The sequence below is a fragment of the Cheilinus undulatus genome, linkage group 2 (genome assembly GCF_018320785.1).
Source record: "Cheilinus undulatus linkage group 2, ASM1832078v1, whole genome shotgun sequence".
Lineage (NCBI taxonomy): Eukaryota > Metazoa > Chordata > Actinopteri > Labriformes > Labridae > Cheilinus > Cheilinus undulatus.
Window position 1 is genome coordinate 24,252,501 of NC_054866.1, and position 23,234 is coordinate 24,275,734.

A 23,234-nucleotide genomic window follows, 5' to 3' on the forward strand; every position below is an offset into this window, starting at 1 on the left:
ATTTATTTACCTGAGGAACTCCAAGTCGTCCCAGCCATTATGTAGAAGTCCCTGCTCATACCGCTCCAGTCCGAGCCGCAGCAGCCACTCCCCTACAGATGACTCCCCTACAGAAAGAGACGAGCTGCTGCTGCCCCAAAGTGCCTGCAGAAAGAAAAGAAATGATGCATAAGAATGCCAGGGCATTTAAAATCAGTGCATGATCAGTGTTAAGAGAAGTGATTTGGCTGATCACCTCCTCAGGCAGGTCCTCAGCAATGCTCTCTGTGATAGGATTTCTGGGTGGGAAAGTGCGACAGGCGTCCAAACCTAAACCAATGGGCTGCCCTCTAAGAGGTGGTGGTGCAGACGGAGCACGTGGAGGCTGCCCAGTAAACTCACTCTCACTCAATGTCTTTGCCATTTGGAGCACAGAGCACGACTGATCGTCCATGGCCCCTCCACCAACTCCACCTCCCCCTCCTCCTCGTCTGAAACCCTCTCCCATTGCCAGTTGGGTGGCAGGACTGGCTGCTGGGATCCTGACCTCAGCTAGGTCTGGGTAAAGAGGGCGAGGTTTGGGAAAAGGGGCCTCTGCGACCATCTCAAGTGCTGCTTTAGGTAGAGGAGGAGGTGGGAAGTCAGGAGGGGGGCGATTAATTGTTGTTCCAACTGTTGCTCCGACTCCATCCCCCTGTGCTCCTGCTGCGCAGGCACCTCCATCGTCCTCTGAGGAGCCCTCCTCACTTATGGCTCGCACTGGGTGCCCTGTCATGGGCCTGCGTGGGTGAGAGGGCCCTGAGGCCCCATAGGGGGGCTTGGTTCGAGCTACTGCAGAGGGAGGAGGTTTGGCTACCTGAGGGTTTGCAGATGTTGGAGACGGCAAAAGCTCAGGAGAGAGAGCTGCTGCTGATTGGTTGGGGACTCCTTCCAGGATGTAGTAGGCAGGATTGTTGTAGCTGTTCTTGCAGATGGATGAATCCCCATCAGGTGCATCCTTAGGCCTTCATAATAAACATAAAAATGGAGCAGGCATTTCATTATCATTATTCTTGCATCTATTAAATATTTAGTTTTGTTAACTTGGTAATTTTCTGTCAGTGTTTACCTTGATGTTTCCTCCTTGCTGCTTCTTTCTCCCTCCTCGCTGACCTTTCCAAGTTCTCCGAGCTGTTTACGAACCATAGATGGCCTGTAATGATGACACATTATGATTATGTAAACCTCTCTGGTGCATTGTGCAGCATATCATTTAATGAAGGACAAATGGAAAGCTTCTACACACCACAATATAGCTACAAACATCGAGTATGGTTAGTTCAAAAGAAGAGATCAACATTTAAAAAAATAGAAATATTGGATGCTGTCTCCACCAAGACTGTGAATTTTGGAAATGATGTGGCATGTATGCTGTCATAATAATGTTGTTATCCTAGTCTACGTTTCAGTTCTATTGTGATACCAGAGCTTAGTATGCCAGCACATATCCAGCCTAGACTTTTGTTTGACCCAAAATATCATCCAATTTGCAATATATATAAAAATAGTAGTTATACAGTGCATTCAGTAAGTTATCAGATCCCCTTCACTTTTTCCCATTTTGTTAAGTTGGCTTTCATGTGAAGTTTGACAAACTCCAAAAGGGCTTTCATGTGTTTGCACTGAGGAGAGGCTTTTGTCTAGCCCAACAGTACTTAACCTTATTCTACCCAAGAGCCACATTGTCTTACAAATACTGCAAGAGCCACATTCCAAAACCGGGGATATGATAAACAATCTATCCACAGTTGAAATGAAACAGTGAATGCAAGGATTATTGTGTTGTTAAATGGGATGAAATACGCTACATAAAAATGTCTGTATAGTGTCAGAAGAACGGATATTTCACTGATGATAAGCATATGTTTTTATTTATGTAAGTTCCACCTGGACTAAAGTCTTTTTAAAATATCAGAACATGCCAACTTAGAGCTATGAGAAGCTTTTCAAAGAGTCAATGAATCATGGGTGTTTGTTTGGCAATCTATATTTCATATTTTGGAAATTCACTGTAGTTCTGTGACTCTATTAACTTAAATTTTAGTTAACATAAATTTAAATACATTTTATTCCTCTCATTATTATTGCTTTCAGCTAAAGAGGGAGGGTCTCCATATTGGTCTTTGCCCTGGGCCTCCAAATGGCTTAAGCCAGCCCTGCCTCACACCTGCAGCTCCTCCTCACAAATCGTTCTGCCCTGCCAGTTTGTTGCTTTCATTTTTCTGTTTCTGCCCCTTTGACAGTACTTATTATTAGTGCATTTAAGATCAAATAAACCACCCAAGTTTGGACAAGTTTTACTCAATTTTACATTATTCGAAAATTAAAACGTGTGTATTTGGCCCGTTGATGATGATGCGCATAACAAAAGTTATCATCAGATGTGAGTATGGGAGAGCATCGGCAGGAAGTGACTGATGAAATTCATTAAAATGAGGGCATTAGAAGCTTCAATTTGAACACAAGACAGAACACCTCAATAAATGAACTTACTGAAGAGATGAGCCACCTGCAGAAGTCTGTCTTCTTTGTGTGGAATTAGATTTATTGATATAACTTGTTGCAATGAGTCTTTACTGCTGACATTTTTCCCTTTATAAAAGATTTCAGGAGGATTTTTTTCAAAGGAAGCCTTAAAAGAGCCGGGACTGGTCACTAAAGAGCCACATGTGGCTCGAGAGCCGCAGGTTGAGTATCACTGGTCTGGCTACTTTGCCATAAAGCTCAGATTGATGGAGGGTTGCAGTGATGGCTGTCCTTCTGAAACTTTGTCCCATCTCCACACAGGATCTCTAGAGCTCAGTCAGAGTGACTACCAGGCTCTGGATCACCTCTCTTACTAAGGCCCTTGATTGCTTGGTATTGCTGGGCCATTAGCTCTTGGAAGAGTCCCGATTATGCAAAACTTCTTTTCATTTGAAAATTATGGAGGCCATGGTGCTCTTGGGAACCTACAGCGGCATTTTTTTGTAGATTTCCCCAGATCTGTGCTTGTCAACAACCCTGTCTCTGAGCTCTGCAGGCAGTTCCTTTGACCTCATGGTTTGGTTTTTGCTCTGATATGGATTGTCAGCGAGGTCTACTATACAGGGGAGTGTGCCTTTCCAAATCATGTCAATTTAATTTAATTTACCACAGGTGGACTCTAATTCAAGGTGTAGAAACATCACAGCAGTGGTCAAAAGACATGGGAAGAACCTGAGCTAAATTTCAAGTGTTTTTTTTCAAAGGGTCGGAATACTTATGTCAGTGTGATATTTCAGTTTATTATTTGTAATAACATTTCAAAAGTTTCTCAAATTCTGTTTTCACTTTGTCATGACAGGATACTCAATGCAGATTAATGAGAATATAAATGAATTCAAACTGCTATAGCACCAGGCTGCAACATAATAAAACTAAACAATAATGAAGAAGTCTGAGCAGTTTCTGAATGCACTATATGACATCAAATAAAGTGTAGAGAAAGAAGAGCATGTACTGACTTGACATATTCATGACCCACTCTGGATGTCAAAGTGGATTTCCCTTTAGGTCCACCTGTCTCGTCCTTGTCCACACTGATCCATTCTGAAACACAACAATAAAATAATTAAACTTTTGTAGACCCCAAAAAAGTCTGCCAAAAGAAATGAGAAAGAAGTTCATCATTTGTAAAGAAAAACTAGAGGACGTATGTGGTGCAAAAGCACCCACAGATGTTAATAAAGTTAAACTCTGAAGAGTTATCTTCTAGGATGGTGTTTCTCAAGTAGTGGGTCGGGATCCAGAGATGGATCACAAAGCTGCTTCCAGTGGGTTGCGAATGTGGGCCAGGAATAAAATGTGGTTGAAAGTCAATAATGTACAAAAGCCACAATTGGACATACAGTATATCTATCCTTTTTTTTAAGGTTTCCCAGTAATGGCAAGTACATTTTGATCATCCCCAAGATTTCAACTGATTTTCCTGGATCCTCCCTCAATAATTAGAAAATTTCTTTGAGAAATTGCCTAATTTCCAAGCTGTCTTGAGAAAAAGGGAGTAATATAAAGTGTATGGACGCATGTCCTTCTGTAATAATTTGCATGTTTCTTTTGTCCTGCCTTTGATCAGTCAAGTTTGTTCATTTTAGGGTCCAAACTAACATTTTTCATAACATAAAGTTTGAGTTGTTAAACATTTTGAAGAATTTGGGTCATGATTTCTCACACAGAAATGGTGGTGGGTCCTGATGCCAGTTGAGAATCACTGTTGTAGGATATAGAAAAAAAGGTTTCTGGTACCTTCTGGTATAATTTTCTTATAAATAAGGCTACTTGTCAAGTAAGTTTAATGTAAAACAAGAAAATCCAAATTAAAAAAGAAATAAATGAAATTCTCTGACATTAAGACTAGCTTCCACAAGAAATATCTTAGCTACAGAGATTTCATCTATTTAATTACACTTTTGGAAGTGATGTGCAAAATTAAATTGACATTATTCAAAGCTCTTAAACATCCTCTTAAAAAAGCACTTATGCAAAGAACAGTAAAATCTCTCCACAGTAAATTACACTGTTACAGCCTTACCATAGAGTCTCTCCCTGGTTCCCATCCTCTCAGAAGGGACTCTGACCCTCATGGACCCCCTGATATTTCCTGTTTCCTCCCCTCGATGGGACAGGTAGGTGTGGAACTGCTGTGCTGTGCTGCCAATCATAGACTTCAGAGCCAACACACACTCTCCTAACAGGGAAAAACACAAAGGTCAGTTTTTGTCTTCCAAGAACATCATAGCCACAGTCATTACCAGTCTCTTTATACCGTATGATTCATATCCATCCAGTGATTTCACAGTTAGCAGCAGATGTTGGTCCTGCAGGTATTCAATCTCTGAGAGGAGAGGTTTGAGTGTCGTCAGCTGCTTGTTGGACCAGCCGACACGTAGGAAATTGACATTGTCACTGCTCTGACTGTCGTTCTCGTAACTCTTCTTGAATTCTACAAACGAGAGATACGGAGAGAGACACAGAGAGACAGAGGGGCGAGAGGGGGGTGCAGGGCAGGGTGGATGGGAGAGGGGACAAAGGAAATAAGGCAGAAGGGGGAAAGAGGAGGGAGATGTTTCTGTTGCATTTCATTCAAAGGTACATAGTGCACAGGAGGTGGGGATGCAGTGCAGGTAAAAACACGGATTCGAGCTTAAAGGTATACTGACTGCCTGAGATCGGGAGGGAGGGAGACAGATACAAGAAGAAAACACAGAGACAATTTGATTATATCTGCTACATCCACCTTGTCCGTGCTGTATCTCCAGGTGGATGTTTCTCTCACCTTCCAGACACGTAGAGTAGAATTCAATGAAGAACTTGGTTCTGCTTGCTGTCTTTACAATGGCCTCGATGCTCTCAAACTCAATGTAGGCCTGCTCTGATGACTTTGGCAATCCTGCAGGGGAACACAAGGCCAGAGGCATTTTAAAGGGGTGGGAGAAAAAGAAAGATAGAAAAATTGAGGAAATCTGATTAAATGTTGCAGGATAATAATCAACTTGTAAATGTGACATTTTGCTCATGAAAAGAAACAGTCACAGAAAGAGTGAGTCAGAAAACTTTGCAGATAATGAATGGGCTAAAAATGGTAACAGAGTATGAATGGGGATTGAGAATAAATGGCAAGCTTCTGTTAGCTTCCTCTGTTCTGCTAAAGTTATTGAGTCTTTCCAGTATTTTTTCAGCTATGAGTCACTGACCAGATTACCAAAGTTTAGCACAAACCATACAAGCCAAAAAAGGGAAAATAAAAAAAATCAACTTCTCAAAAGACTGCTCTCTTTCTCTGCAGCTTTACAATTCAAGTGAAACAAAAAGCAGAAGCCTAACAAAAAAAAAAATCACAATTGCAAATATTAAAAAATGTAAAGAAAAAAATAGTTTTTAAACCATATATACAGTATATGTATGTCTTTATATAAAAATTTACACTATAAAAAGACAATTTCAAATACAGATCTCAGATATTGACAGTAAAAGAATTTTTAAAATGTGAAAAATCTGTGCAATTATGATAAAAAATTAAAACCAAGAATTGTTGTTAAAAGAGTCACATATTTCAACTGGAAATAAATATAAAAACAGGGTATTAAGAAATGGACAAATACTGAGCAAATGAAGTGGTTGTAGTGCTATAAAAATATATCAATTAATCAATGAAAATTTATAGAAATGGACTGGGCAAAAAAAAAAGATATATTCATGAAAAAAAGGACAAAGGTAGAGCGGTGACAGTTGAGTGGTCATCTGAGTAACTCTGTGGCTGTGTCAGAAATCACTTCCTATTATACAATGAACTACATAGTGAAAATGGCATTTTGTAGTGGTGTCCGAATTCCATGATGACTACAAGACATGAGACTATCATCTATATGCAAAAATAAGTGATAATACATACAAAATGCAACTATTTTGCTTCTAAAGACACACAACTTTTTTTTTTATCTATTTGTATTTTTATTTCTAATGAAAATAAGCTACCTTTGGTATCAGTTTTCAGTGCTTATTGTTAATTACAATCCGCAGCTGTTATCATTAAAATCCACAAGCTGTTGTTGCTAAATGTTTTAATTGTGAGACTGAGATGATGCCATCGCCTGCAGTCGGAGTGGTGTCTTTAGTAGTTTCACTATATGCTGCTCACTATATAACTGATAGGGAACAGAGAATGAGTGTGTGGTTTCAGACACACAGCCACAGCTGAGTGGCCATCAGAGTAACTGGCTGTAGCTGTTGAATGGTCTGGTTGGAGATGTTTAATATGAGAAGGATAAAATGAGTTAGCATGAAGACTGACAAAGGCAGAGGTTTAAGAACTGAGCAAGAGGATATAAACAAATAAACTGAAGGCTTCAGAAAATCTTTCAGCCCCATCCACTTGCTACCAAAGATTTTTTGTGTGTATTTCTTGCTGTGTTTACACATCAGCTCATCTTCACTTTATACAGAAATTTTCCTAGGGAACTGACAGGAAAACTCCTGGGACAATTTGGTATGAAAATTTCAAACCTTTGTGTTCACACATGCAGCTCACACCAAAAAAAAAAAAATCAGAAATTATTGGAGAGTTTTGTGAATGTGTGAAGTTTTAACGAGTTATTTTCTAAGTAACAGGCATTAATCTATTTGTACCTTTCTTGGAGACAAACTGGGATGTCACTCCAACTTCAAAGGTAGCAAACACTGGGGAATGATCACTGGTCACGATATCGTCTGTACAGCCTGAAAAACAAAAGACAAGTATTAAAGTTTCCTTTTTGATCAAATTTAGTCATTCCTGTATTACATATACAGGTCAACAATGAAAAATTCATCCCAGTGGTCTTTATTTTGGTAAACTTTCTTAAGTGTTAGTTGAATGAATGTCCCACCATAGGAGTTGCAAACAATGTGTGTTTCTGGGTACGACTTCCACAGGATCCTGTCACACCAGGATGGGACATTTGTTCTCATCTGGCACAGACACAGAAGAAAAAAAACAGAGTAATCAGAGCAAAACAGAAAAGAGGAAGGTGGTGTCAGAAAGGTAGTGAGTAGATTTATATGTGAGGGTGTTGGAATTTGTAAACATACCCCTGTGGCCTTCTGCTTCTGCCAGACATACGTGTCCCTTGAGCCACGTTCGTAGCGGTAGGTGGGTGGGAATGAGATCTCCTCCTCCGCTGCAACAATTAAATTTACTTGTTTTTACATGTAAAAAGGGATTGTAAAAACATGTTCTGTACCATTACATCTGTTTGTGTTTGCCACCATTTATCTTCCTTCTACTAACCAAAGCGTAAAAACACTTTGTTCTTCTCCTTTTCCAGATTGAGCTGGTCCACCTTCAGTAGGGGGTCAAACTCCTTCCTGTTAATGTAGTTTAAAATCTCCTACACACAAACATAAAAAAGGAAATTAGGTCAAATGCTACATCAGCCTGAACTATTGCTTTCAATTCCTGTACATGTAGAAAAAATATTTGTGACAATCTTCACCTGGATGTCCATATCCAGCCTGTAGTTGAGGTCGCCCAGCCAGAAGAGGTGAGTGAAACGCAGTGAGATGTCAAAGGAGCTTAACTGTTTGTCACCCAGTGATAGCAGGCGTAGGATGTCAAGGTAATTCTGGTTCCTCCTGTTGGAGACAGAGGTCACATGGACCACAGGCAATCAGAGAAAAAAGTGTTTATGTTTTAGATGATTTCTAATGGTGCCTTTCCACTATGTGTGACCGTCTCGTCTCATCGCAACTCCATTTGTTTATTTTCTATTTCCTGTTAGGGATCTTACCCCATACCTGCTACTTTTTTTGATTTTACCTCTGGTGAGGTTTCAGTGTAGCTGGGCTGATGTGAAACTGTGATGTCAAGACACTGCCAACCACTGGGTGATCAAAGAGTATTGTGAGTAAGAGCATTGTGAGTGGGATGTCTGACATGGGAATAAAACCCCTTAAGGCTCATTTATGCTCTACGCATGCATGACATAGATCTGTACATTTTGACCTTTACTACTGTCACTGCCCTCATACTCACATGCGTCTGTTATGTTTGAGTGGACATTGAAAACTAATCCACTAGAGGTCACTGTCTCTCACAGAGCTACTTTGATGCTGCTCCATCTGTCCCCTAGAGTGAAGAAAGACTGGGCCCTCCTCTGCTCAGTTGTGCACTTGTAGCAGTCTCTCTTTGTGCCCAGGTGAGCCATCATCATACATATGTTTGTAATAACCTATAACCCACTCATTATTTTTATTTCCTCACAAAACGTCTTCTTTGTTGTGTTTGTTACTCTGGGTTGAACTGTTGGCTGCATTGCTCAACACTGCCCCAGGACTGGCAGCAGGATTGCAAAGTTTGATCCATATCCTTAAGCTTTGAGAGAATGGATGCTTGACATTTTCTCTGGAACAAGCTTCAGCTGGAGAACAGAATACAATATCGCCTCCATATCCTCCACTGTTATACTGGATGTCATCGCAGTTTGGTGCAGCAGCACTATCATGACCCTGAATACATTAAGACAGTACTTTCAAAGAGTAATGGAACATTCATGGTACCAAAACTGGGTAGAGGTGAGCTTTGTCAAGCATTGCATTAAAAGGGTAATAAAAGTAGAGGGGCTTGAAAAAAATGCTAAAATAAGATTTGTGTGAGACTGTGGTGAGTACCTCGCAATCTTCTCATTCCCTGATGTTAAGTGACAGTTCACAAAGCCAAATGATGTCCCATTAAACATGAAGGACACACCCACTGCTCCTTTGTTACCTAGGAAACAAAAGAAATAATAAATTGATTAGGATTTATTTCAATTCCTCGCGTTGAAAAGAATATCACTACCTGTATGTTGGGCTAAATGTTTATCAATATTGGAAGAAAAATGCAGTAAGTACATTTTTCCAAGATCATACCTGTATGTTGATTCTACTGTTATAGTGGATCACAGTGAAGACTCACTGCTAAATAAGTTAAACTTCCATGATAAAGAAAAGTGTGATTTTCTAACTGTAAAGTAAAAGAAAAAACAATCTGTGACTGTTTCTTTTCATTCTACAAATACCTGATGATTTCTTCTAGATCAAGGTCCAATTTTTAGTGCGAACAAAGAGATGCAACAATATGACCATAATAAACCCTTTAATTACACTTTTATCTACATGTTTCATTCTGTAGTATCCCATTGTTAAACTTCTTTCTCTAGATTTTCGTCAGCAAATAAAGATGTTACCAAGTGTGTTGGCGATGCCTGTCTTGACACTGGACATCCCGACGTGGCTGATCCTGTTCTCGTGTTCAGGCTTCACCAGCACAGCAATTTTTATATTCCAAAGAGTTTGCACCGCAATCTACAATCACAAAGAAAACAGAGGTCAACCCTTCTGCAAAAAATGTGTATCTCTCTTTCTTCATGCTTAGTTTTGCCTTAAATTTCTCATATTAATCACTGTGTTTTTAAGCTATCAAAGTAGGTATAAACATATAAAAAACACCAGACTGAATACATAAAGGTAAATGAACTAAAATCAGCATAAATAGCTATAAAATAAAAACCCTCTGTTTCCTCACAGGTTTATAGTCCAGCTCTGTCTGCTCCTTTAGTATGGCTCGTAGAGACTCTACCCACTCCCGGTCACAGACAGAGTTTTCTTGGCTTCCAAACACATAAAGGTCATGAGGGATGGTGACTGTCATCTCATCTAGTGTCTTTCCGAGGCCGCGACACAACACCCATGAGGCCACAGACTTAGGAGAAGGCACCGAGCCTAAGGATGACATACACTTGTTATTTCATGATGCAACATGTGTAAAGCTATTGTAAGCTATCACACTAAAGTAATCTTAATCATCAAGATGTATTGCTAACAACATAATTCATGTTAAAAAAGCATAAACAATGTGGATGCATATGCCTTACCCATGTTCCAAGTGCCTATAAAGATAGAGATCATGTCTGGCTCGTCCTGGTTGGAATGTTTGTTCTTCATCAGCTGCAGCAGCTGGCAAAACGCCTCCCGCTTCTGAAACACATATGCATGAATCACTGACACTGCCACTAAAGGGCACCTTGTTTTTAAGTAGCAGTACTCAAAAAAGACGCATTTGTTTCTGAGCAGTGCTGTCATCATATAAATATTTTGAGTGCTTTCCATTCAGTTTACTTTATTTGCAATCAGATTTTAAGGCGAAATAGCAACCAAAGGTTGAAAATCAGATAACAGGAAGTATTTCTCTAGAACTGAATTCATAAGAAGAGACTTGTGCCTTGGTCCACGCCAAGAATCTCAGAAGAGTTCGAGTCCTTTGTGTGATTTTGTAAAAACAAATAAGAGGGAAATGGGAGAGTATATCTTCTACTGTTTGAACATGAATGTGTAAACCTTGGTTACATTTGCAGAGAGATCTTTGTTTTTGAATGATTATGTGTTGAAGATTATACTTTCTTAAATGTACAAATGTGTTCAAGGCAGCATGTTTGGGTGGCTGTGTGAGCGGGTTTTTGCAGACCTTGGCACTTGCAAAGATGAAGTCTTTCCTCTGGCTCTTGTCCTTCTCCTTCTCAAAAACAATGCCCAGTTTATTCTGCACCCGCTGAGACTTGATCAGCTGACGGACTGAGACAGACAAAATAGACCAAGATTGCAGAGACAGAGGGTCAGAGATAAGGAGAGAGGGGAGAGAGAGTGGCAGGGAGGAAAGCAAGGTCAAGGAGTAGATGGGAAGAGTTAAAGATGGTCAAAGTTAAGGAGGAAGAACAATGTTAAAGACATTTTAAAAGTTGCAATTTAATCCTTATAGAGGATTATATTACTACAAATTTTCATCCATATGCGGTATATATTTGATCTCCTCACTTTTGTCATGTGTGAAGGTGGTCCAGTCCTCCTGGCTGTCCTTCATCTTCTTCATCACCACTAGTCGTCCTCCCTCCACGTCCACAGACAGAGTGTACTTCTGACTCTTTCCAATCTTTGTCAGCTCTGCCAGGTAAACATCAAGCTTCACCTGAGGAGTATCACAGGTGGTGGTAAGCATTCATGGAAACAGAGGCTGCTTTAAGTGCATATGAAAAATGTATGTGACTACCAGGCCCTCTAGTTTCACATCATATGAAATCCTCCCACCTCCAGGGGGCTCCAAAGTCAAAGTGTTAGAAAAATACGTGCTTACTCTTGTATTGAAAAAGCACCTATGAAACTGTCAGTCAGTAATGTAGCCAGTGGGATTAGAACTCTAAAAGTAAATAGCAATAGTACCGATAATCACAGGCAATGCTTGATTTTCCCCTTTGCAAATAGCTTTGTCAAATCTTTGATGGTTCACTGAATGTGTGCCTTTTATGTTTGAATCCCCAGGGCTTTAAATGAGAAACTCATAATTTGTCAAACCTGAACAGGAAGACAGACCCATGTTGGTACTACTGAGTGTGACTCAGAGTCAGAGTCTATGTGTCAGTGAGTGAATCAGGAGCCACATCTGAAACCTAATCTACTCATTCTAACAGCATTTCTGTTCATGCGAAACAGGAAGCTGTAAACCCACCATACAGCAAGAAGACATGGCTGAAAACCAATATTTTAGATAGTTCCTATAACTTTGGTCTTACTTACATCTATATTAGTTTTTAATACAGCACTCCAAATTCCCCTTTATACTTAGAATTCTCTTTTTCATATTTTTTTATCATAAAAATATATATTTTCTCCTTTACGCTTTTATATGTAACAAAGTACAAAATACAAAGCACAAAAAGATGGAAAGAGACCACAAAAAACAGCGCAGCATGGAAGGTGACAACATCCCTCCCTCCCCGCAGCATCCCATCTGATACTTATTAAGACTCTTTATAATAAAGAAGTTATGAATCCTGGCCGTATTAAAAAAAGCCTGCGAGGTCTAATAAAGTTGTAGCTTATAAAAATTCTCTGACTTTCCCATTTTCCCCTTCCATCCTCAACACAGCATCCTTCCTGTGTATATTAGTTATGCTATCAGAGTAACTTTAAAAACAAAGTAATCCTGAAACAAACTCAGGAAGAACGAAACTAAATAAATTGACATACTGTATTCAGTTATACACCCATATTTTCCCACTTGCGGTATGAATGTATTACCAATACTGATGATTATCTTTCTTACTCTGATAAAGCCTCTGAGGCTATAACAGGACGTGCATTTCAGGCATTCCCCAGATTTCACATACACAGTGTCAGTGTATTGAGGAATACCTGAAGTCACCGTCTGTTCTTTCTGTCAGTCCTACGTGAAACAAATCCATCACCTCCTGACAGAATCACATTAGAGAAAAAGCATCACATTTACCACGATCTTCTCTCTGCATTCCACTCATCAGAGAGTAAATGTAATAGTAGAGTAATAATTGATTCTAAACATGTAGAATGGATCACTCTATATATTTAAATGCATTAATAGAAGGCGATATGCCCCCTTTCAGTTAGTCACTGAGGACCTTCTTTCTGGTAGCAAGCTGCTAACTGTCTGTGTGTTGACTGTTGAAAACAGAGACAAGCTTTACAGCCAATAAGCTCAGTTTACCAAATGAAGACTGGCTATGTTAAGTTTCATTTGAGGTACACTCCCCAGAGTGTACCCAAACAGTAGAAGAGTAATTTTTCCTTATAAAATTTGTGCTAATTATCTCTGCTGATAGTAGTCACCTCAGGATGAACATTATTGGATTTTTGCCAGTATCCAATATGCCCATATAATCAACTTAAATTTTTGCCAGTACAGCTGTTATCGATACAGATATTTAATTGTAGTTTGCACAATTAACGCACAATTTAAAGTTACATTTTTGTGTTGATTTTGTACTGTTCTACTGACAGCTTGCATTGAGAAATTGTAAATTTTATCTAATATCCTTCAAAATGTACTTGTAAGCCTTAAAGGGATACTTCAACATTTTGGCAAATTCACCCACTGCCATAATTCCTATAGACTTAGTAATAAGTCTGTTACCTTTAGTTGTCGGTGCAAGCTATTTTTAGATCGGCGCTGCCGAGTTCGGACCTGCTGTGCCAACTCAATGTAAGTAGACGGTATTCCAGCTTTCCCTCATCAAACTCATCAAATACACAATCCAACAACTCCAAAACGCTCTTGTGGACAAGTTGTGACCTGCACATTCACCACGCTATGAAATAATAACATATGTAACATTACGACACATGAAGCAAATACTCGGAACTATTTCTTGAGTAAACCACTGGGCGGAGTGACTCAGTGCAGCAGCCATGTCTGGAGTGTAGTTCCGGCTTTGCATTTAGCTTTAAAACATCTCCGTCTCGTAATGTTCCATGATTATTTCATAGCGTGGTGAATGTACAGGTCACAACTTGTGGCAATGGACAAATTTGCCAAAATGTTGAAGTATCCCTTTAAGCTTGTTCCTAATCGGAGCAGAACAAAATTCATGTTTTTTTTCCAGGCTACAGATGTTCCACACTCAATGGTGCTTATATTAAAAGAGTAACAGTATATAAATATCTTGGGATCCGGTTTGATTTAACAATTACATTAAAATGCCATATTGATAGCTTTGTTAGCAAGCTTAGTCAAACCTCGGTTTCAGGTCTAACTTCCTGTTTAACTGTAGAAAAAGTGTTATCTGGGTGGTCTTTATGTCAGTGCTAGACTGCGGTGACATTGTCTATGGGCATGCTGCTGCTTCAACCCTTAAATCTCTGGACTTAGAGTATCAATCTGCTTTTAGATTTATAAAAGGTGGTCTTTGTTAAACACAACACTCATCACAGTGTTTTGTATGACAGGGTTGGTTCGTCTTCTCTAAACACCTGTATCTCTTTATCTGTAAATCTCTTATTAGAAGTACACCATCTAATATATAACTTCTGTGCTAGACTAGTCAACTAGACATTACCATACTCGCTCTACTGACTGTCTAATGCTTCACGTCCCGTGGGTTTACTCTGAATTGGGAAAATCCATCTCCAAAAGCATTATCTAGATGTGTAAGTACAATCAACATGTTGACATGCATTTTAAAAGTCCAGTTTTAGTCGTATTAACAACACAATAATTAGACTTTTTCTAACAGCTGAAATTAGGGTATTTCTAAGTTGAAAGTAGGAACACACTGTTCTGAACTACATGGTTCCATCCTGCTGGTTTTGTGCATTATATGTTCTATTCATTGGTTTGTTATTTCCACTGGGATATATAAAAGCATTATATTCAAATTTGGTGATGAAGATGACTCTAAAGTGCATCCCTAGATTAAAAAATGTGCAGGTTAAATAATGTCCAATAAAGGATATTAGGCTATGATATTATTGGGGGATTCAAAGAATACTTTAAGTTTCCGTACTTCCTTGAAGGACCAAAACCTTTGAATAGACGACATCATCACTATTTCCTCTTTGCTGACCTTTGCCTTAAAGCATTCAGTTCTGTGAGGGTTAAGATGTTGTGCTTACCTCAAAGGCCTGCACAGGGATGGCTTTGCTGTGACGCATTGAGAGGGGAGGAGGGGAGCATGGAGAGGACAAACTCATGTCCTGTAGAGCTTTCAGAGCCTGACAGGGAGAGGAGGAGACAAAATTACAATGGGAAGGAACACGAACACACATGTAAATAGAAAGACACAGGGACTCAAGCAGATAAAATGGATTGTTTCAGCTCCAGTGTTGGTATTTGAGAGGAAACCATTTCCCATTTCCTGGATGTGACCAAACAGCAGCGGAGAAGGCGGAGTCAGTGACATCACATGAGTCAAAACATGTGGAGTGATTACTCTGAGGTCATTTCCTTTCTAGGAATCTGAAGCTCCTCATTTCAAATAAAGCTCAAAACTTATAATATGGGATAGCTGAAATAAGCAAACAGAATTAAAGGTAAGGTTTACAGTACTAGATAATTCTTGCAGATTAAGCTTGCCTCTTCAATTAAAACTTAGTGCAAAAACAGTAAAAGTATATATCAACAACTGGACAAACTGCTCCGTCAGTATTTGTCATATAGTCCCATCATTGATCTCCATCTATATAATCACGAGTCTTCTATGAAAGTTCCCCTCTCTCTCGTACGTTGTCCCACACACACTCTAGCCTGGAGCCATCATGCTGTGAGGTGAGCTGTACTTCTAGATAGATGATCTGTCATACCGCTGGGGATATCTAAACTAACCACCTCCACCCAGCAGCTGTCTGTCTGAGTAAAACTGAGACGGAGCAGAAGTGATCACATGTAAGGGTTCATGCCTACATAATAAGAATTAAAAAACAATCCGTACCTTTTTCTCTATGGAGGACAACAGGTCTTTCAGAATTGCCAGCTTGGTCACAAGGTTCTCCAACTCCTGATCTCCACCCTGATTCACTGACTGAGGACACACACAAGACACAAATGAAGAGCCTGCTGGTTAGGCTTTATGCTGTCTTAAGGAATAAAAGTGCACAACAGTTCAAATGCAGTGATGATGGGTCAAGTCCAAGGTCTGCGTTGTTTCTGTGGTAGTGTGATTAGTAGAAATCTTTAGGTAAAGGTCAACAAGAGGCCAAATGACCTTGACCTTTGACCTCCAAAATCTCATCAACTCATCCTTGAACCAGAGTGGAAAGCTCAACTGTGAATAGCCTTGAAAGCATTCATGAGAAATTGCATTCACAAGCAAGGTATAAACAAAGGACTGATGACCTTGACTTTCACATATGACTTCAAAAGTCAAATCAGTTCATCCGTGAGTCAGTGTGGACATTTGCTTTAAATCTAAAGAGAATCCCTCACAGCATTCTTGAGATATTGCATTCACAAGAATGACCTGGACGTACAACCTGAAAACATAATGCTTCTGACCTTGGCTCTGGCCGGCTGGGAGGCAGAACAGAAATGTCACATGTGTTAAACAGCGACAAAAAAAATTACAGGCAGACAAGGCCGTTATCAAGGCTGCATAACCAGTCTTCTAATGTTTACATAAACAACTTTAAACATAACAACACGAGCACATGATGGATGACAGAAGTGCCTAATGTGCTGATGGGACAGTTTAATATTGAAGACTGTTTTCATTGAAGCAACTTTGACTCTCAAACATGTAAAGCATGTAAATATGTAATAAATCACAACTGATCAAAATATGCATTGAAACACATTTTTATACCAACATTAATAGAAAAATCAATAAGAGTGTTAAAAATGTTTGCAAGACAAATGCCATTAAACTGTCTCCCTTACAAAGACAAGAGTCTCCTCTAGTGCTGCATTATTAAAACAACAGAGTGTATGACTGTAGTGTGACTAATCCAACCTCAGATGTCCTAAGAAGACCCTGAAGAAAAAGGAAGGTTCTTCTTTTTCCACACTTGTATGTGAGTGGGTTTCTGTTCATATATTACTTGATACTACTATTATATACATGTTTTTATGTATGTATAAATAGGTCCAACTATGTGTTAGGGAAAACAAGAGTTTAGCCCATTTTACCAAGTTTCGCTCTCTGTTTTTTCTTCTACTTGTTATGGAATTTCAGTCACCTATTCTGATTGGCTGCACAGAGAGCTTTAGCGAGGCTTAAACTGAAGTGTTGACTTGTTACTTAAGGACATTGTGTCACATATTACAGTGCTTAACAAATTTATTAGACCACCACCCAAAGTAAGGTTTATGCCACAGCTGCCCTAAATTAACAGCATTGGTAATTACCAAAATCATTTGTTATGTTTCTGCAATGGTTAATACACCAATATGCAGAAGCTCCTTAACTCAAATGATATTTTTAATGCTAAAATATAATTAATATTTTTATCCATGAGTTTTCAAATTTACTGATTTACAAAAAAAATGAAAAAATAGTCAAGCACATTATTATTTCTTGATTAATATGTCAAATTATAGTTATTTACTTGCATTCCTGAACAGAAAAATGAGTTTTAGTGGTTGAATGTTATGCTTGATTCATTTCTGACTTCTCAGAGAAGCCCAGTGAGCCGGCTCAAATTTGGGTATAAAAAGGTGAATTCAGTTTGAAATTCCGCATTCCTGTTCAAATGGTAAAACATGGAGACCTCACTGAAAATGAAAGAGTCTGCATTAAAGCACTTCATGATGCTGGATGGTCTCTGAGACAAATATGGCAGGTGGTCTAATAAATTAGTTAAGCACTGTATATCATCTGTGAAACTCTTTATATATTCATATGGGACACATGTCACTGAGTGAGCAAAAATAATTGTGATGTGCTGTCAGATTTGAAGACAAATGCAACAGAGAAAAGAGAAGTGAGTTAACTCTATCTATCTATATATATATTTATATATATATATACTAAAACTATATCCTGCTGTCTTACAGCTTCAGTATAAATGCAGATGGCCTATAATCTGACACCTAACAGCTTAACATTGCAAGAATGATGACACAGATAACCTCCTTTGTTTCATTTTAATGAGGCACGCACACACAGATATTTGAATGACAAAGATGTGTACCTGCTGGATCATTTTGGAGACCATGAAAGCACTCTGTTGATCAAAGACCTTAGACAGGATCTCCAGACCAGAGAGAACCTTATCCACTTCCCTTATTGTGGAAACAGAGAAAGAACAACAGCTTAGTAGTTTTAAAGCTCAAACATCCTGTCATGTTCTCTTTTCATTCTGATTAAATAGAGAAAACAGATATTTACCATATAAATTAGTGCATACCATGGTTTTAAAACAGAACATTGATTTTCAGCTACTCTCAGGCTTATACTTTACTTTCTGTTGCCCACCACAATTTTCGCATGTGCAACATGTGCCATGTGACCAAACAAAAGAAATAAAAGATGCAGGTTTTTTGGGTTTGCCCACATTTTTTAAGATTATTTTTTGGGTTGGTTTTAGATGGGACACCTGAAAGACACAGGAAAAACAGGGAGAGAAAGTGGGGGGAAGACATGCATAAACAGAGCAGAGACCAGAAATGAATCCTGTGACCAGTGTGTTGAGGACTATAACCTCTGTATATGAATGCCTGCTCCACCCACTGAGCCAAACCTGCCCATTTTTTATTTAATAGGATATTTGTAGGGAGACAGAGAATGTGGAGAGAGAGAGCAGAGGATGATGTGGAACTGAACCTGTGACCACTGTGTTGAAGGCTGTAGCCTTTACAAAAGGCACCTGCTCTACTAACAGAGCTAAACCAGCACCCCCAAAAAGTGTTTAAAAAGCATGCATGTCTGCCTTCAAAACCTTCAACAGTTTCGTAATATCTCTTGAAAGTGCCGTTTTCAAGATGCCCTGGTGTGTCCCTCTTACCCGTTAAGGCGTTTGCAGGAGGCCACAAGTGTCTTGTTGAGGTGAGGTAGAGAGCAGGCTCCCTGTTTGACTGCTTCAAGGTCCAGAGCATAGCTGCCCTTCAGGTACTCGTGAGAGATTGTGCTCAGGCCATTTGCTGCAGGAGTGCTGAAACATATTTAAAACAACTTAAAATAAAGGCTACTGGATGGCCCTTAACTACCTTTACTTCATGCTCAAAATGCCAACAGATAAGAAGAGGATTCAAGAGTGACAGACTACATTATACAACCACTACAGCCCTTAAGTGTTTTATTTTCTCGTGCAAGTGTATTTCACAGAGTTACCTCTCAGTTTTTTATTTGCATTTTAGCACCTTTCATTCTATTTTATTTAATCCAAATATTTTTTTTTAAATTTACCCAACCTCCAGTGTTTCCTTTTATACATCTCAATATAGCATTACCTCAGTACGTAGGTTCCTGTTCTTACAGTCTTATATATGACAGATTTTGCCAATGCTGTGTATGGATTGTGGGTTATGGTAATGTTTCCTTTTATTTATTAATTAATTGATTGATTGATATTTGAGTCCTATGTAAAAGTTTAAGCTTATTTATGTTTTCTTCTAGTTTGTCCTATTCTTCTGTTTAGTTCTATTGTCTTTTTAGCAGGCATTACTCTGTGAAGTGAAAAGGGTTTGTGATATAGCCTAAAAAATCTATCGCAAAATAAGCTGACCTGCTGTTCTCACTCTCAGGCATGTTTGGGCTTGTGCTGTTGTTGTTTGGTTTGTATCATGAAAAGGGGCAAAAATGCCTCATTGCTTCTCTTACGGTTCAAAACAAACCTTTTGACTCATTGGCAAAATCGGCAAGTGGATGAAAGAAAAAAAAAGGCAGAGCATATTACTTATGACTAAGGTTAATATAGTTTTGGATTTTTCATTATTTTTTATTTTTATTTTGTTTTCACTTTCTGTTTGATTTCAGTTTAGTTTTTATTAGTTTGACTGCTGGTTTGTTAGTTTAGTTTTTATTTTGCAAAAATGCTTCATTTTAGTTTAGTTTTTATTAGTTTTAGTGTTTTACAGATGCATGTCGGAGCTGATGTGAACATCATACATTTTTAAAAACATATTCAAACAGGCTACTCTTCACTTATCATTTTATTTATTTAAAGATGATGCTCAAGTACAATTCCAGACATAAAACTACCACTGTGTGAAGTCTTAACCAATCAGATCAGGCAATTTTATACTCCCCAGACTTGGGTGTTGATGCCATTCAGTATGGTTGTGTCAAAGACTAAAACTAAGGATATTTTTTCTACATCTTTATTTTATTATAGTTCGTTTTGTAAGCTCATTATACAGTTTTAGTTAGTTTTTGTTTTTTCAATAAAGCTTTTTTTTTTGTTTCAGTTAACTGATGAAATGATAAAAACAAATCTGCTGTGTCACACAGAAAAAAGTATCTTTCCCTCATTTGACCTTTGACAGTGCATGCACTATGATTCAGTGAATGTGTGTTTCAGTTTAAGTGTGTAACACTGGCTGCCCTTGCATTGTGATTTATGTTAGACAGAAATTAACATGGAGAATGTGTTTAGAGACTATAGCTTCACCTTTTAGAAAGCTGTCACCAGTCTGTTCGGCTAACTTGACACCAAGTAGAGAGAGGATAGGGAAGTCGACCAGTCGATCTCCATGGTACATGCACTGACTAACTGCTGCTATGCATAGGTACTCGACAGCAGTAAATTCATTCATTCATCTGAACCATAAGGTTTTAGGGAGACCAGAGGTGTAGCAGGAGGAGCAACATGTGACTTTTTGATACAGTGTAGATTGTGGTCCTCTGAAATGTACTCGCCAAACTAAGAAATCTACGCCCATGCAGCGCATGATGGGTGTTAATTGGCTATATCAAAGATATGATTTGACACTTTTCTATCATGTGGAAACTTTTCATGGATGGACTGCACTAATAACTGACACAGCTCTTTTAGAGTTTTAGCTGATATCCAAGTTTCAAAGTTGTACAAAATGTTGTCCTTGGTAACAGAAAAGAGAGGGCTATCACAGACTTCATAGAGGACACAATGCCAAAGCTGGAGTGTAAGTCTGTTAGCACTGCATCTGTGCAGTCAGGATTTTCAGTATCACACACTTCCTCTAAAACAGAGGGCTGACTTATGTCTACCCACAGACACACAAAAACCGCATACACAGACTTTTTGAAGCTGGCAGGAAGCCCCTCTACCCACACACTGACCAACCGACCAAACACACTATAGCAGGAGAGATCACTCTATCTAATACTAACAGATTTTTCATCTGCTTTCAATTTTCCATTTTTTCACATCCCATTTAAGACTTCTAATACAGCCAAATAAAATATACCCTGTTGGTCAAGACTCTTTTCTAAAACCTCTACATTTGAATCTGCAATGTTCTGCTTTTAAAATCCTTTAAAATAGTCCACACTGTGGTTTCAAAGCAAGCTAAGCGTCTTTTCTAGTCCAAACTTTATGTCTATCATGGAAGTCTGCAAAACAGTTGATGGCTTAGAAGAAGAACATGTCTTCATTTATTATTTCTGATATTTGCTATCCTTTTGTGTCAATTTAATGATATGAGAGAATTTAAGGTGTCACCTTTGAGTTTCCTGATAGATTTACAGCTTTTCTCAATAACAGCATGGACAGGTTAGATCTCTTTAAATTCTCTGTAAGATTTCCATCTTCAGTTTCCTATTTACACATAGCCTTTATCATCTGTGACCAGTATGGTTTCCTACAGGATGTGGCTTTATGTAGACAGAGGGAGGCACACATTAACATGTGTTTGTGCTGATAAACATAAGTCTGTGACAACATTTTATCTGTATGTTATGCTATTAATGATATGATTTAAGTATGTGGGCTTGTAATACGACAGAATCACTTAAAGTGATCATGTTTGTGTACATTATCAATGATACCTCAGCTTAACGTCACTGTGAAAAAACAGCCTTCCTCTGTTGTGCTTGTATGTTTGTAAGGGTAATATTTGGGTAAAAGCGTGATGCTGAATGTGGGGCTTAAAAATATGATGAGGGAAGCAGGAGGGAGGAAGGCTAAATAAGATCAATATATGAGGTTTTGCACTGCTACCAAATTTTGTGAGGAGTCCTATCTCTCCCTTCTCTTCACCTCTGTGGCTAATAGAAAGAGCCACACCTATTCCTTTTGCCACATCCTATCTGTGCTAGACTGATTTTTCAGCAGTTGTCTCAGTCAAGAAAAAACAGAAGATCTGTAGAATGAAACAAGACCACACCAGTCACTGAAATGATTACAGGACTAACAGTACGGCTCTGAAAATACTCAATGATTTTAAAGATTAGATGTCTTCATTGAGTCAAGTTAAAAGAACCTCCTTTTTAAAGAAATGGCTGTTAAATATCAAAAAATAGGAAGTTTCCCTTTACAGTATCACTTTTAATTGCTTCCTCTGGTAAAGGCTCGTGTTAGATATTTCTGTTTGTTGTCACACACTGAAGTTGCTGTTCTGTACTTTTACTGACATTGCTTGAGATAAACAAAAAAAGTACAGGAACTTGTTGGCTGAGGCTGTGACCTTTGAATTATTTTCCTCTTCCATAGAGATGCCTGGCAGAAAACGTGTGGGAATCACTGGGTCAATACAATTTTCAGATTTAAAAAGCCAAGCAGAAAGTTTGTGATTGAGATCCACAAATGCATTGCTGCAGATGCAGATAATCATCATAAACCGGACACCACAAATATTCTCAGACTATGTACCTTTCAGTGGGTGTTTCTGGTCCAGGAGGAGTGGAGGTGGAGGCGGAGCGAGGAGGGAGGGGCGGCTTCTCATCCTCCCCATCTGCCAATAACAGAAAAAGATGTAAAAAAAAAAATAAAAGATTATGTTAAAGTTAATTTCTCCTTTAATTTAAGTCAAAAAGTAAAACTTTCATAAAAAGAGAGAAAATCAGACATTCCAAACTCAAAAAAATAGTAAAATGAGGAATGAAATACTAAAAAAGCCTTTACTGTAGTGTCAATTACAATAAATGCAAGTTTTGAATGCAGGGTTTTCTCCCTTTTTTGGAAATGTCTTTCCCCCTGCTCTCTAAGAGCACCCAACTTTGGTTTACAATAGTTGCACAGAGTCACACTGAGCAGCTAGTCACCCCCCTCCTCCTTTGTTCTTTACAGTAAAACTTTCATATTCTTTGACCCATACAAAGGACTTTGCACAGCTGAACAACCATCATTTGATAAGTGGTCCAGAACCACAAACTCATCACAGTCATTTACCTGGAGAGTGGTCTTTTTATGCCTTTTATTTCTAGAGTAGGAAAGACTTTGAAACACGGTTGAGATGGTGGGGAATGACATGCTGGAAAGGAGATAGATGCTGGGGTCAAACCCAGACCACCGAGGCCATGTGT

At 38.8% G+C, this 23,234-nt stretch overlaps 1 protein-coding gene across 1 annotated transcript in view; it reads right to left on the bottom strand.

Moving 5' to 3' along the window:
- The window catches only part of inppl1a (inositol polyphosphate phosphatase-like 1a), a 41,212-nt gene that overhangs the window by 2,052 nt on the left and 15,926 nt on the right, over nucleotides 1–23,234 (bottom strand). Inside the window, exons 4-26 of the mRNA XM_041809242.1 lie at nucleotides 22,582–22,663; nucleotides 18,796–18,942; nucleotides 17,983–18,073; nucleotides 15,786–15,875; nucleotides 14,971–15,069; nucleotides 11,365–11,515; nucleotides 11,018–11,124; nucleotides 10,428–10,530; nucleotides 10,079–10,275; nucleotides 9,741–9,858; nucleotides 9,184–9,280; nucleotides 8,010–8,148; nucleotides 7,805–7,904; nucleotides 7,606–7,694; nucleotides 7,404–7,485; nucleotides 7,165–7,254; nucleotides 5,315–5,428; nucleotides 4,805–4,981; nucleotides 4,571–4,726; nucleotides 3,504–3,588; nucleotides 1,088–1,171; nucleotides 236–983; nucleotides 11–144 (exon numbers count right to left, since the gene is read on the bottom strand). Of these exons, the coding sequence (XP_041665176.1) occupies nucleotides 11–144; nucleotides 236–983; nucleotides 1,088–1,171; nucleotides 3,504–3,588; nucleotides 4,571–4,726; nucleotides 4,805–4,981; nucleotides 5,315–5,428; nucleotides 7,165–7,254; nucleotides 7,404–7,485; nucleotides 7,606–7,694; nucleotides 7,805–7,904; nucleotides 8,010–8,148; nucleotides 9,184–9,280; nucleotides 9,741–9,858; nucleotides 10,079–10,275; nucleotides 10,428–10,530; nucleotides 11,018–11,124; nucleotides 11,365–11,515; nucleotides 14,971–15,069; nucleotides 15,786–15,875; nucleotides 17,983–18,073; nucleotides 18,796–18,942; nucleotides 22,582–22,663 (3,280 nt within the window). The remainder of the gene's footprint in view (nucleotides 1–10; nucleotides 145–235; nucleotides 984–1,087; nucleotides 1,172–3,503; nucleotides 3,589–4,570; nucleotides 4,727–4,804; nucleotides 4,982–5,314; nucleotides 5,429–7,164; nucleotides 7,255–7,403; nucleotides 7,486–7,605; nucleotides 7,695–7,804; nucleotides 7,905–8,009; nucleotides 8,149–9,183; nucleotides 9,281–9,740; nucleotides 9,859–10,078; nucleotides 10,276–10,427; nucleotides 10,531–11,017; nucleotides 11,125–11,364; nucleotides 11,516–14,970; nucleotides 15,070–15,785; nucleotides 15,876–17,982; nucleotides 18,074–18,795; nucleotides 18,943–22,581; nucleotides 22,664–23,234) is intronic.